This window comes from Miscanthus floridulus, chromosome 4, assembly GCF_019320115.1.
Source record: "Miscanthus floridulus cultivar M001 chromosome 4, ASM1932011v1, whole genome shotgun sequence".
Lineage (NCBI taxonomy): Eukaryota > Viridiplantae > Streptophyta > Magnoliopsida > Poales > Poaceae > Miscanthus > Miscanthus floridulus.
The window spans coordinates 123,416,170-123,430,420 of NC_089583.1; the positions used below are offsets into that span (position 1 = coordinate 123,416,170).

The 14,251-nt window shown below is 46.8% G+C and overlaps 1 protein-coding gene, 1 non-coding gene and 1 pseudogene across 2 annotated transcripts; 2 read left to right on the forward strand and 1 right to left on the reverse strand.

Moving 5' to 3' along the window:
- Positions 1-6,494: 6,494 nt before the first annotated feature.
- On the forward strand, positions 6,495-7,203 carry LOC136552983 (senescence associated gene 20-like). Its single transcript, XM_066544569.1, has one exon. The coding sequence runs from the start codon at positions 6,629-6,631 to the stop codon at positions 6,944-6,946; it is 318 nt and encodes a 105-aa protein (XP_066400666.1). The 5' UTR covers positions 6,495-6,628; the 3' UTR covers positions 6,947-7,203.
- Positions 7,204-12,427: 5,224 nt separating this feature from the next.
- Positions 12,428-13,044, reverse strand: LOC136552984 (sex determination protein tasselseed-2-like; annotated as a pseudogene).
- A 590-nt stretch (positions 13,045-13,634) lies between these two features.
- On the forward strand, positions 13,635-13,715 carry TRNAL-AAG (transfer RNA leucine (anticodon AAG)). The gene has a single exon. It is a non-coding gene; the product is annotated as a tRNA-Leu (tRNA).
- Positions 13,716-14,251: the final 536 nt, after the last annotated feature.

Consider the following 14,251-nt stretch of genomic DNA (forward strand, 5'->3'; position numbering starts at 1 on the left):
GAGGACACTCAAGATTTTTCTCACAACGTCGGATGGTGACATTTGAGTGAGTCCAAGCCCATTGACTTCCTCTACAAGAACATTTAATCGAGAATACATCTCATTAGCACTTTCTTTGGGAAACATCTCAAAAAAATTTAGCTTTTTAATCACAAGATGATAGCGTTCCTCACGCTCACTCTTGGTTCCCTCATGGAGTGCACAAACGTCCGACCATAGTGCATGGGCATCTTTGTGGTTCCTTACACGATTAAACACATCTTTGCAAAGGCCTCTAAAGATGGTGTTGCGAGCCTTTGCATTCCATTTTTCATAATTCACTTCATCGCCTTGAAGTTGTGCGGCATTCCTAGGTGCTGGGTACCCTTGAGAGGTGGCTCTAAGAATTCCAACATCTAGAGCTTCTAAGTAAGCCTCCATGCGGATTTTCCAATATGGAAAATCATCTCCCTCAAAGATAGGAGGAGGTCCATCCCCGTGAGACATCTTGCTCTAAGCGATTAAGCTTAAAAACGTGAGCACGAGGCTCTGATACTAATTGAAAGGATCAAGATGCCCAAGAGGGGGGGTGAATTGGGCTAATTCTAAATTTTCTTGCAATAACCAAATCCTACGGATAGCCCAATTAACCCCTTGTGCCTAGAAAAGTGTTTATATCAAACTAATGCACAACAACCTCTCAATCTAAGTTCCAAACTTACTCTAACAAGCAATTCTTATGGAAGTAAAAACAAGTATTGAATTGCTCAAAGTAAATGCTCAAAGTAAGTGCTCAAAGTAAATAGAGAGAGAAAGGAACGCGGTGATGTTTTGCCGAGGTATCGGAGAGTCGCCACTCCCCACTAGTCCTCGTTGGAGCACCCGCGCAAGGGTGTAGCTCCCCCTTGATCCGCGCAAGGATCAAGTGCTCTCTACGGGTTGATTCTTCGACACTCCGTCGCGGCGAATCACCCAAAGCCGCTCACAACTTGAGTTGGGTCACCCACAAGCTCCGCCGGGTGAACACCAAACTCCCAATCACCACCAAACCGTCTAGGTGATGGCGATCACTAAGAGTAACAAGCACGAACTCTCACTTGACCACGCGAAGCCTAATGAGAAGATGGATGCACACTTTGCTACTCTTGATTTGCTAGTGAGGCTACTCTCTTGGATTCTCAAATCACAAACACCTCACTAGGACCTTGCTCTTCTTGGCACTCACAAACATGTTTCTCAGCTGTTGGAATGAGCAAAAGATACTCCACTCACGAGTGGAGCTTCTATTTATAAGCCAGCCTGAAAAACGAACCGTTATGAGCCTCTGCGGGATGACCGGACGCTCCGGTCGTGATGACCGAACGCTCCGGTCAGTTCAACCCGCGAACCAGTTTTCAAGTGATGACCGGACGCTGTCAGGGTCCGGTCAGTACCGACCAGATGCGTCCGGTCGCTCTTGGATGCTTACTGTAAATGACTGGACGCTGGATACTCAGGGTCCAGTCATACTGACCGGACGCGTCCGGTCACTCTTTCCCAAGTCTGGACCCTTACTGGAGTCAACCGGACGCTGGCCCTCAGCGTCCGATCACATGACCTCCCAGCGTCCGGTCACACCAGACTTGATCTTCACGGTCAAATGAACTGACCGGACCCTGCGGCCAACGTCCGGTCGCACCGGAGCCAGCGTCCGGTCAGTGTTTGACCCTCCATTCACTTCCAACTTCTGAACATATGTGAATGAAGTTTGCTCCAAAAGATCTTGGGCATTCATAGGAGCTACCTAGAGCTAGTTTTAACAAGTGTGCACCACACCTAACTCACTGGACTCAACTAGGTCAAGCTACCCGTTCATACCCCCCTTCATAGTACGGCCAAAGGAAAAAAACAAAGTCCTAAACTACTCTAAGTGTCTCTCCAACTCCAATCGACACTTAGAACTAGTTATCCTTAACCTTGTCGTCCAACCTTTGAAAACCGAAATGATTTCCATCGTAGGGGCATGACAACCTCGATTGCCCAATCGATCTCCATTACCATGACCTAACTTAATTGTTTCTGCAAAACACACGTTAGTCATAGTAATCTTGTATTGACATTAATCACCGAAATCTAATTAGGGACCTAGATGCTTTCAGATACTTTTTTTTACTCTATCCCACCCTAAATCACTGTGAGAGCATGTTTTTAGGGGCTTCACAAGTGAAGCTATTTTACTTTACCCCGTTTGGTAGAAAACGACTCCAAACGGCTCCTGAAGCCGGTGGAGAAGCCCTGCCAAACGGGGCCTTAGGAAAGCTAGCATAATGCCGAGCGATTAAGTAGGTTCCGAGGGGATCGGAAATAGGTTAGGACAAAATGAGTACCGGTCACTACTAACTGCTGTTTTTAATGAAATTAGCAACCATCAACAGCAATTTGAAAGATATGCACGCCACAACAAATCACCTGATGTACATCTTATAATCCATCTTTTTCAGCTTGTTTTTTCAGTCGGAACAGTGTGTTTCTCTCAGAATAAATCAGTCGAAACAGTATTTCAGTTTTTTTCAACGAAGTGAACGGGGCATAGAGTACAACTTATCGGGTATGCACGCATACGTGTACAAATTACGACCGTACTATACTTGCATTTTGTGTAGCTCAGCTGGTATGCACGCTCATGGAAATGTAGTTCCAACTCGGTTTTATTCTGGGGTATTGATTTGTACAGTAGTGTAGTGTATTACGGGTTGGGCGAGTGGGCAGATGGAGAGGGTGACGTGGGAGCATCGATGAGCTGGATTGTATACGCACGCAGGGACAGCTGGGATGCATGCATGCAGCCTGTTCGGCAGGACTGAAAAATACTGTTCCAGCTGATTGTTATGAGAAAAAAATATTATTTTGGCAGGACGTGAACAATGATTTCGTGAGAGATGAAACCAGCCAGCTAGCTGGTAACCAGCCAGCCGAACGGCCTCATGGTCTGGTCGTCTGGATGGCATCCATATCAGACTAGCCTATGTGCCGTGTGTATATATGGCCAACGGGTCGGCACGGCACGCCGTGCCTCGCGGGCCGTGCCTCATAGGGCCACGGGTTTGGCCTTCGGCCCAGGCATGGCTCTATGGGCTGATTTTCGGGCTAGGTTGGCCCACGAAGCACGACTAGAGTCACGAATCGTGTCAGCCCACAGCCTGTTACCCTTTACATTCACAATTTCACAAACAGATCATACATTCACAGTTCACATCATCACAGTTTCTTACATTCACAAAATCAAAGTCCAAAACTTGTCCGATACAGACATACACCCATATTTTCATACATTCACAGAATCGAAGTCGAAATGTCCGATACATTCATAGATCATAGTTTCATATATTCAAAGAATGACAAAATCAAAGTCCAAAGCCGACAGACAATAGAAATAACCAAAATGAGCTGTTTAGTGCAATGTTGCCTTATTAAAAACCTTTTTAGGTAAAACTCACACTTGTGAGAAACCCTAGAAAGAAAAAAAGAGTGCAGCCAGCTCTTAATTAACCATTGTTCAAATGGTAGACAAGTCTTTCACAGTCACACACACCCTTTCACAGTCACGGATCACACATACACTCAGGAGTGAAGTCTCAACATCAGTATATCACTAAGTACCAGGAGCACCACCAGCAGGTCCATCTTCATCAAGGTACGAGTTCTGGAATGAGTCTTCAAGCTCTTGGTTGTCAACAACATGTTGTTCCCTTTTTTCTCCTAACTCCCAGTCCTTTAAGCAGATCAACATCTCCACAGTCTCTGATGACAAGTGACGCCACCGTTCCTCAATTATCCTACCTGTCAAACTGAAACAAGACTCTGAAGAGACAGTAGATACATGAACTGATAGGATATCTCTAGCCATTATAGACAAGATTTGAAAGGTTAGCTTGTGGTCACGCCACCACAGAAGTAGGTCAAAATCATTCTCGTAAGAAGTGACATTGTTACTATCTAAGTAAGCTGATAGCTCAGAAACAGAAGTAGATGAAGATGAAGTGGCAGAGAGAGAGAGGAAGGACCAATAACACCTGATCCACAGCCAAAGATTCTTTCCCATGTCTGATTTTTCTTACCTGTATGATGTGATGGTTGTGCAACTCTTTGAGACCTAGCTGCACCAAACTTGCTCTCATATTTGTTAAACAGTTTATACAATTTAGTTTTGACATCAGCATAGTATGTACTGTACTCAGAACTAGTGTATTCACCAAGTAATTACAGCACATTAAAGAAACCTCTTATCTTAGCTAGAATCAAGAATGAATGCATATGAATATAACAGAGGTATGTCCTGCCAATATTTAAGGAACTTAAGTTTCATAGGATATACAATAGCTCTCAGATTATGATCTTTTTCACATGCATACAAATGAGAAGCAATTTCTATGATATGGTGCAGAACAAGTGGACTTGTAGGATAATAAACACTAGACAGTGCAACAGTGGAGTCATAGAAGAGCTCCAGAAACTCCAACATCTTCTCAGCAAAATACCAATGATTTGTAGTCAATAATTGTGAACCATAATGGAAATTAATGAACACAGAAAAGACATTCTTGTATAGAACAAGTGTTTAAGCATCAGGTAAGTAGAATTCATCAGGATTGTAGTCCCAGTTATGTACAAATCCATCAGGATTGTAAGAAAGCCTAGACTGAACCTTAGCAGCATGATCAACCTTTTTCTACAAGATTTCTGATGTCTAATCAAATGGCCAGTGCCAGCAGAAGATCTAGCAGATAATCTACTCTTACACATTTTACAGATAGCAGCAGTTCGAACCTTTTGACCATTCACAGTCTCACGTATCTCATCAACATCAACCCAGACACTAGATTTACGCTTACCAAGGCATGAGGTATCATCTATGTTGTTGGAGCTGACCAGTGTCCCTATCGCCGTCGCTGACGGCGCTGGCTCTGCCCCTCCACCATCGTCGCCACCGTCCAGATCAATCAGAGCAGAGCCGCTACCGACATCGATACCCAACAACGCAGCAGCGTCGTCACAGATGTCGTCGTCGTCCTCTGAGAGCAGCCCTGCCGCGATCAGGTCGTTGTTGCCGGTGAGTGGATAGACGACATCATCGTCATCTGCCATGGCGACCTTGACCGTAGATGGCTTATCTCCAGCACCGTTCCTCAACGATGCGCGCGGCCGCCGTGCCCGGTCTATGCCACAGGAAGAGGACGACGAGGCATCGACAACCGACCTACACGGAGGAACAGATTCAGAGTCAGTGGAAGAGACACAAGAAGTGGAGAAGACAGATCTAGGGTTAGGTTAGGGTTAGGGTTATGGTTAGTGGAGTACCTACGCAATCGGAGCTCGGTGTCGGAGATGACGAGGGCCACCCAGAGAAGAGAGATAGATTAGAAACAACGGCGAACGACGGAGGAGGGACAGACGGGAACACGGTCACGAACTCACATAGTTCACCGAGAGCGAGAGAAGAGAGAGGGAAAAGGGCGGAGAGAGGGAGAAGGGAGGAGAGGCGGATCGAGGTCACCGGAGTCGGGGACGACGGACGAGATCAGTAGATCACGAGAGAGAGCTCAGATTCGTTAGATTATGGATGCGGGCGAGACAGAGAGCAGAGATTACGCCGCGACGAGTCGGCGAGCGAGTGGGGATTAGGGTTAGGGTTGGGAGCGAAGTAGCGGACTGCGGATCCGGCCGTCGGCGAGACTACTAGGCGAGCGGGGCTCGACTGCGCCGCGACGAGCGAGTGGAGAACTGGGGATTAGGGTTAGGGTTGGGAGCGAAGAGCGGAGCGGACGATGAGGCGAGGCGACTGAACTGAGACTGCAGAGGCGGAGCAGGCGAGGAGGCGAGGCGACCGACTGGGGGAGCCACTTATATACGATGGCGGAGCGCGGCGCGGGGGGCCAGAGGCGCGGGGAGGCCGTGGCTGCAGGGCGGGCCGCTAGCGGGCGGGCTGCTCTGTAGCATGCCGTGTCGTGCCGGCCCACGTGCCTAGGGTAGGCCCAGGCACAACCTGCTGCTCCGGGCCGGGCCAGCCCGGGCCCACTAGCCTTAGTATCGGGCCGTGCTTGGGCTGGAAAAAAAAAAAAAACAGACCTTAGGCTGGGCCGACGGGCTCCGACTGCGTGACCAACTTTGGCCGTGTGCGAGCGGAGGCGGAACTCGGAAGGAAGGAACGCTTGCGGGTTCCGGCTGGGACGCGCGCGCACGGAAGCACATCCGTCCGGTGTGTCCGCGTCCGTTTGCGCGTCAGCGGCTACTCAGCAGGTCTGGGCTGGATGTGTCTATAAAAGGCAGGCGAGCCCCATTGGGTTGGCTCGCCCACGCACACGCACACGCACACGCACACGCAAGCAGATCGATCGGAGGCAACCCCGTCGTCTGTCCTCGCGTAATTAAGGAGCTGGCGGCGTCTTCTACTTCTAAGCTGGAGAGAGCTGGAGCTGGACCAGTGCGCGGCGCCACCGCCGGAGAGGGCGACGAGATAGGCATCGACCTGCCGGAGACTCCGGAGCAGCGCAACAAGTTCCTGGTCCTCCGCCTGTACGAGGCGCTCAACGCCCGAGACCACGCCGCCGTGCAGTCGCTGCTCGCGCCCGACCTCGAGTGGTGGTTCCATGGCCCGCCCAAGCACCAGCACATGATGCGCCTCCTCACCGGCGGCAGCGGCAGCGGCAGCGGCTTCCGCTTCGTCCCGCGCTCCGTGGACGCGCTCGGCGCCTCCACCAGCAGCAGCACCGTCATCGCCGAGGGGCAGGAGGGGCGCTGCTACTGGGTGCACGCCTGGACCGTGGGCCCCGATGGGGTGATCACCCAGCTCCGCGAGTACTTCAACACCGACCTCACCGTCACCCGCCTCGCCGCCGTCGCCGCCTCCGCATCCGCCAAGTGCGTGTGGCAGAGCCGCCGCCCGGACAGCGCCACCAACTCACTGCCGGGCCTCCTCCTCGCCCTCTGACTCTGATCACCACCACCATCGATCGATTCCCATCCATTGGAATTGGATTGGATTGGATTAATCAGATCAGATCACATCACCCAAGTCGTCGTCGTCGTCGTCGTATATTATATTGGATTTTTGCTTGCGCCTTTTCTTGATCCATGGCGGCGTCGCGTTCCTCCTCGTGTCCTGCTGCTGCTCCTGCTTTATTATTCGGCTTGTACTACTGCAACCCACTAGTATTATTGTACTCCAATAAAACACTAGTATCATTATTATTGTGTTCCGTATATTGCCTGCTTAATTATTCATTCATCGTAAACCTTCTACGATCCTCCGTTTAATTAATTTTACATATCTACTATAGATTATTATTATTATTATTGCTATTAATTATATACTAATCTGTTATTACTTGCTACTGCTAAAGTATACCCTAGTTCAATAATTGATTCTAAATAGGATCACATCACATGGACGATGCGACGTCACTTTCGTTTGTTGGAGCTTATCAGTTATGGTACAGTGTTTTTCTCTCACGACAAATCAACGTCAGTTGGGCTTATCAGCCCGAACAGGCCGTATATGTCCAGCCATGTAATTAATTTATAATCCTTGACATATGTACCTCAAACTTTGACCGCAGGCATCAATTCAACACGTACTACTTTAGTCATCAACAGTAGTATATAGCAGATTTATTAAAACTAACTAGTCGTCACATGTACTACTGTATCTCCATCTGATGCGTGCTACTGTTAATAAACATCAATCAAATCAAATAATAATATTACCTTACCTTGCAAGCAAGGTACTAAAGAAAAGAAAGCGGAAAAGGTCGCATTACTCGTCAAATCCTCTAGTTATGATCGAATCAATGAGAGGTCTGCTCTACTTTTAGTAATTCAACAACACCTTGGCCTTATCAAAACAGCAGCTTGCATTGGCCTTTCAAGTTACCCGGCGGAAAGCAAGCTTAACCTCTGGCCAAAGTTCACGCCGCCACCATTTTTAATTAATTTTCATAAAGTTAATTAATCTCTAAAGTAAATTAAAAGGGGCGACGACAAAAGTTGACGGCGGGCAGGCGACGTGAGGATTTTAGCCGCCCTTCTATATCTCACATCAACATTCAAAACAAATACTTTGTCTGCCTCTCAACAAATTAATTTCTAGAGTTATCTTAAATCAAGCTTCTTATGTTTCATTGAATTTATAAAAAAAATATTTATTACATCAAATGAACATATTATAAAAACATATTTTATGATGTATTTAATAATATTGATTTTGTGTTCTAAGTCTTGGCTCTCTTCTTTTTTATAAAATTCGATCAAAATTAAAATACTAATTTAAGATAATCTTATAAATTTATTTATCAAGCAAACCTCCACTCCACACACAGTCCACATAGATACTAGATGGGCTATGGGCGACTCTGACTCTTCAGTACTGTCACGGCATCCATCCTTCTTTGCCTCTTGCGCCGTATAGGTATAAACCTCCGATCCATTTCATCGCTATAAGCCACAAATGTTTCCTTATCTAAGGAGCATCTGCATCTGAATTCTTCTTCTTCTTCTTCTTCTTCTTCTTTTGTGAACAGCATCTGAATTCTTTAACCAGGCGACCTGTATAAAGCGTCTTTTTCTTCCGCTTTCTTATATGACTATCATCATACAACTTGGCCCTCTTGCACTGGGCTCCGGGAACAAGTTCATTCTGCTCTTCAATGTTTACTCTTTTCTTTTCTGCTTCCGCCAACGCGCACACACCCTCTCCTCCCCATCCTTGTGCAGACGGCGCACCGTTACAAGTTACAACTAAAGCCTTAAGAAGTTCTTTACTCGGACATTTGGGTGACAGTCTAGTTCTCGAATTGAGTGTTATTGATGAGTCTGATCTTTTCAATTTTTTTATAAGGTCCTCATATCAACTCGCGATCTTAACTTTAATAAAGTTTTCTTTATCGAAAAAAAACATGCCTACACTGTTAACAGGGATTATACTACTTAAGAGATACTAGCAGCAGGTTACATAGAGTCCTGCGCGCCCGATAGAATCAGTGTTGGGAAAACCACGCATGTGTATCAGTTAGACTCAGAGACAACATAGATCCGTATATATCTAACACTTTCCTTATCTATTCTATTTTAATTTATACAAAATAAAAAATTTAGGGCGCGTTTAGATCTCATGGGCTAACAACTAGTTGCTAAACTTTAGCCCTTTAGATCCAAATAGAAGGGCTAATGGGCGTGTTAAAGCTTATCGAAAGCCTCCAACTAATTGTTAGTTCACTGGTTCTTCAAGCCCAGCAAGGACTAAAAGTGCTATAGGTATCAAAAGAGCCATCTCTATCCTCTATTCTCTCTCTAGTCGGATGAGAGAAAAAAAAGGTAGGAGAAAGGGTGTTTTTTTTTTGTATATGAGCTAATTTTTAGCTGAGAATCCAAACAGGCAAGGGCTAGCTAATTTTTCTTGTTCCTACGTTTCTCCTATAAAAATGAATTATTTCAGTTTAATTTCCTAAACAATTCATGTGAAATTCATGCGTCCCAAAGGGCCTTTAGTTTTTTTACATAAAGAGTTCACCATCGTCATGGAACAAATGCAATTATTAAGCCAGCTCTATCAGCGTGTGCCCCAAAAGGCAATTCATTGGTAAGTATTTTGTAAAGACAAGGACATTATATGGTAAATAGAGAAACCGTTCAACTGAAGTGACACGATGAATGGATTTTGAGGTAGGGATTGCATGCATTGTCTGTCCCTTAACTTATTGCCGACAGATCATCAGGCAGGATGTAGATAGCAAGGAAGCCATCGAAGCTCTCGTTCGTGAAGGACTCTGTTGGAACAAGGACGTCGGCGGGTTGTCTTAGGTAGGGCAACAAGTCTAGGGTACCGTCCTCGGTAGTTATATTAAGAGATCAACAACATGGAGATGGAGTTGAAAGAGATTAGGGCAAAAAAGAGGTAAACATTAGATTGATTTTGATTTGATTGTGTTGATACCTCAATCCGTCGTGATCCCCATATATTTATAAGGAGGGAGTGGTCTTATGGGTCAAACTCACAATCAAATCGCGTCAAAATACAACTCAATCTCGAACTGGCTTGCCAAGACTGGTTGAGCCTGTTTCTGCCAAGCGAATTCTTCCTGAGAGCCTGGTTTCCTCATCCACACTCCAAATCAGATGTTCTATATATGGTTTTGACTATGTTGACGAGAGGAACGCAATAGTGAAATCCAATCTTCAATTTAGAGAAGTTTACGGAATCGGGTTAACGGGTTTGAAAAAAACGATTAAGCCATGTTTTCCGGTTGTCTCGACGAGAGGAACACAGCGGTGAAAACAAAATATGCAAGCATGATCAATGCGTACCTGCAGGTGATGCATGGGCACGCGAACCACAATATACAAGTCCATTTGTCATCAAATTAACTAATTATAAATAAATATCTCAATTAGAAGTAATTAGCCACCTCTATCTCTAGTTACCATACCACAAGGGGCTGGCTAGCTGATCCCAAACTGTCCTTGTCTTTGACTAAACTGTTCAACTGAAGAAGCATCCTTCCCTACCATTTTGAATCATCATCAGACTGCTTTGCTTTTAACAGCGACAGGATGGGATGTAGCTAGAGGCAGCCATTTGAAGGATGAATGGATTATGAGGTAGGGATTACATGCATGCATTGTCTGTTCCATATTGCCGACAAACTCAGACCATCAGGCTAGCTAGCTAGATAGCACGATCCAAGGGAAGAGCAGTCAACAAGGTACTGCTGCTGACCTGGGTCCATCCTCAGAATACGATGGATGGATGGCTGGCTTGTGAAAATATCCTCTTCTTCTCTAACTAATATATATATATATATATATATATATATATAGTAATAAGGAACTTATTAATTTTATAATTGCGTGTTTGATGGATGTGTATGTGGTGAGCAGTTGAATGGAAAGAGATGGTGCGTGTTGTGTTGTATGCACTCGGGGTCCGCTCCGGTCCGGTCAGCCTCACTACACATACAGTCTCATCAAACCAAACGATACGAGAGAATGAAGTTCGTCAGCAGCAGCATGAGCGTTACGTTGCTTGAGAGGACAGAGGAGGAGCAGAATAAGCAGCAGCATATTGACTCATGACTCTCGCAACAAATCAGCTTCAACCGGCTTATGGGACACTGAATTTCGGTAACCCTTTGATCACGACAAGCATCTGAACCTAAGCAGTACGTAAAGATAGATATGCTGCAGGTTGGTAGCTGTTTTTAATTTACTGGTGGGAATTGGGTTGGGTTGGTAATGCAGATAAATAGATAGATGTATAGAATGAGTCCCTGAATATTTGATACTGTGAGAGAGATTTGGTTTGAATATGAATTGAATCAACACTGATCGATTGTTTGATGTATGTATTCGCGGAAAGCGATTTGGTTTGCGTCGTCTGCGGCTGCGGCCACTCTCACAGTCAAAACACGAGGAAAACAAGAAACAGTTAGCTAGCCAAATGGGTGAGAGGTGCTAGGGATTTTTCGTCCATGACCATTATTATGAAAACAGCTTCTTCTTCCTTTTCCTTTTCCTTGTGTGGTTATGAATGGAGTACTTGTCAGCTCAGTCCTGGTATACGAAGGGCTATCAACGACCACACGCATCAATTCTTGGCTTTTCTTGGGGAAGCCGAGGAAAGCGAGCCAAACGATGTGATAATTTTTTCTTCTTCTTTTGGTCATCTCGTCTTTGCTGACAAGCACCCAGTGCAGCGAAGAAGCAGCAGCAGAACAGAGCACGCAAGGAGGGGAGCGAGCAGGCCTGGCAGTGGCACCGGCACAACTAGCTTTTGTAGCCTGTTGCGGTTTCAGCAGGCCGATCGTCCACTCGTCCTTTCGCGTGGGCCTTGGTTGGGCCACGACACGGCCTCTCCAGCCTGGCCGCTGGCCCAACACCAACTGATTCTTGCTTCCAATGTACTACTAACAATGTTGGCTCGTGCATAGAGGCAGGGAACAAATCGTCCAGGATCGACTGGTACTTCCCAAAGGCCTCCTCATCGTCATGTTCGCGACGTCGGGGTGCAGCATGGTTTAAACCCCAATTAAGCACAAGCACATTCAGTGTCTGCACAGTTATGGTTCGATGTGTGGCATTTAATTTGCTTTTCTCAGGTAGACGACCACTTCGCCACCGGGAGGTGCCAACACCCTCCTGTGCCGGGAGGTGCCAACACCTCTCTCCCCTCTCTTGGTCTCCACACCAGTGACTTCGGGAAGCCCTTCTTCCCTCCCAGCCTCCATGCCGGTGGCTTCCTCGGAGGAGGCAGTCCCGCTTCCTTCACCCGGCTCCTGTGAGCCGCGCGACTTCCTCAAAAAGGGGCACCGCTGAGCCCTCTTGGCCTCCCCGCCGGTGGCTTCCTTGTCCGAACGAGGTCCCGTTCCCTCCGCCGAACGCCCGGAGCTACCTCTACCTCCTCCGGTCGTCCCCTGACCTCGCTCGGTTGCCACCTCCCGACCTCCCCGCCGCCGGCTGCTAGCGTCCTTAGTCACAGGCTTCGGGCTGGGCTGGCCTACCGATGATGTCATGCTTCTCGGCCCGCCCGGCCTGACCCGAAAAATGGTCCGATGTGCCGTGTTTGGGCCATTGGCCAGGCCCGTGGCTTTGATCGGCACGACCAAGCGGCTCCTTAATTGAATGAAAATGAACTACATACATTACACATTACATTACAGTCCGATGAGGTTCCTGGCGGTGGTGACGCCGCCGTCGACGACAAGGTTGTGGCCAGGAAGAGCGCCGCCTCCGCGATGTCGCTGGCCCTCAGCGTGGCGCCCTGCAGCTTGAGGGTGGCCAGCCCGCGGACCACCTCCTCCTGCTCGTCGGCGGCTGCAGCTGCTTCCGATTCCGATCCCGATTCCACCGCCGCCGCTGCTCCATCCTCGTGATCCTTGTCCTGCAGCTTGTCACGACATGCGTCGAGCAGCATGGGCGTAACCACACCGAACGGCGAGATGCCGTGGCGTCGTCCCAGCTCGCAGGCGGCGTTCTTGGTGAGCCCCACCAGCACGCCAGCACGTGCTTGGACGCCGTGTACGCGTGCGGTCCCATGCCCGCCACGCTGGCCACCGACACGATCATCGCCCTCGCCGCGTGCTTCATCCAGCGCGTTGACGCGCACCACCCGCTCGATCGAACTCCACCGCGTATAGCTAATTATTAAGCTCTGTACGTACCTACTAGCGGCCGACGTACGTCACACACACTAATCTATCGAGATCGATCAGCAACTAGCTACCTACCAATGCTCATCGATCTATCCGTATATATCTCAAGTATTCATGATTACACAGGTCCTGCGCTAGCTTTTTAGATCCATTATATTACTTGTCATAAAGAAAGTTCCTTCAAAATTCAGCACCAGTTGGGCTGATTTTCTTTTTCTTTTTTGAAGAATAACAAGACGACCTTGTGATCAACCAGTAAACTGTACATGGCCCTAGTATAATCTGATTGGCACTTGTAAATGAAGCAGGCTCACGCAGATAGCAACGATGTTGACAGTGAGGAAAGCTGGAGCGATGACAGTCAATGAATGATTCATTGTTTCCCTTGGCGATGCATAGTAACCTATATTTACAAATATGGACTACATATATATTTTTATTTATTATGTCGTAAGATCTCCTGTCAACATCCAAGTTGAGATGGCCGAGTTGGTCTAAGGCGCCAGATTAAGGTTCTGGTCCGAAAGGGCGTGGGTTCAAATCCCACTCTCAACAGTTCTCTTTTTGTATACCTTTCCTTTTTTTTTACCTTGTCTTTTTCCAGTCTTAATCTACTCTTGTTATTGTATTGTTTGCAGATGTAGAAAATTATTGAGATATAGATTTCAACGCACAGGATTTTTTTTTCCTGTTTTAAGCTACTCTTGTTCTTATATTGTTTAGGCAAACATATACATACATGTGACATGTTACTTTTTTAAAATATTTTATATTAGATCCCTTGTCACTAACATTTATTTTAGGCGGTTTCATTCATTCTGTACTGTTTCTTTGAAACAAGTGACTGTTGTCGAGCACGTTCCATTATTCACTCATATCGTTTTCGTGCTCCAAGTTAAATGATCCCAAACCTTTCAAATTATATCTTATTTGAGACTTGTGTTTGAGTGAGGCTACAAGTTTTGTACGCCTTGCCTGCTCAAAAGGAACGGCAATTAATGTTCAAAGCAGGCGAGGTGACAAAGCTGAAAACCTTTCAATAGGCTACTTTCGGCTCACAAATTGAGATAGCTCTGGGATGAAAAATCATT

What these genes read in the sequence shown, in the direction of transcription:
- LOC136552983 (XM_066544569.1), top strand. Translation starts at nt 6,629, where the DNA reads ATGATGCGCCTCCTCACCGGCGGCAGCGGCAGCGGCAGCGGCTTCCGC.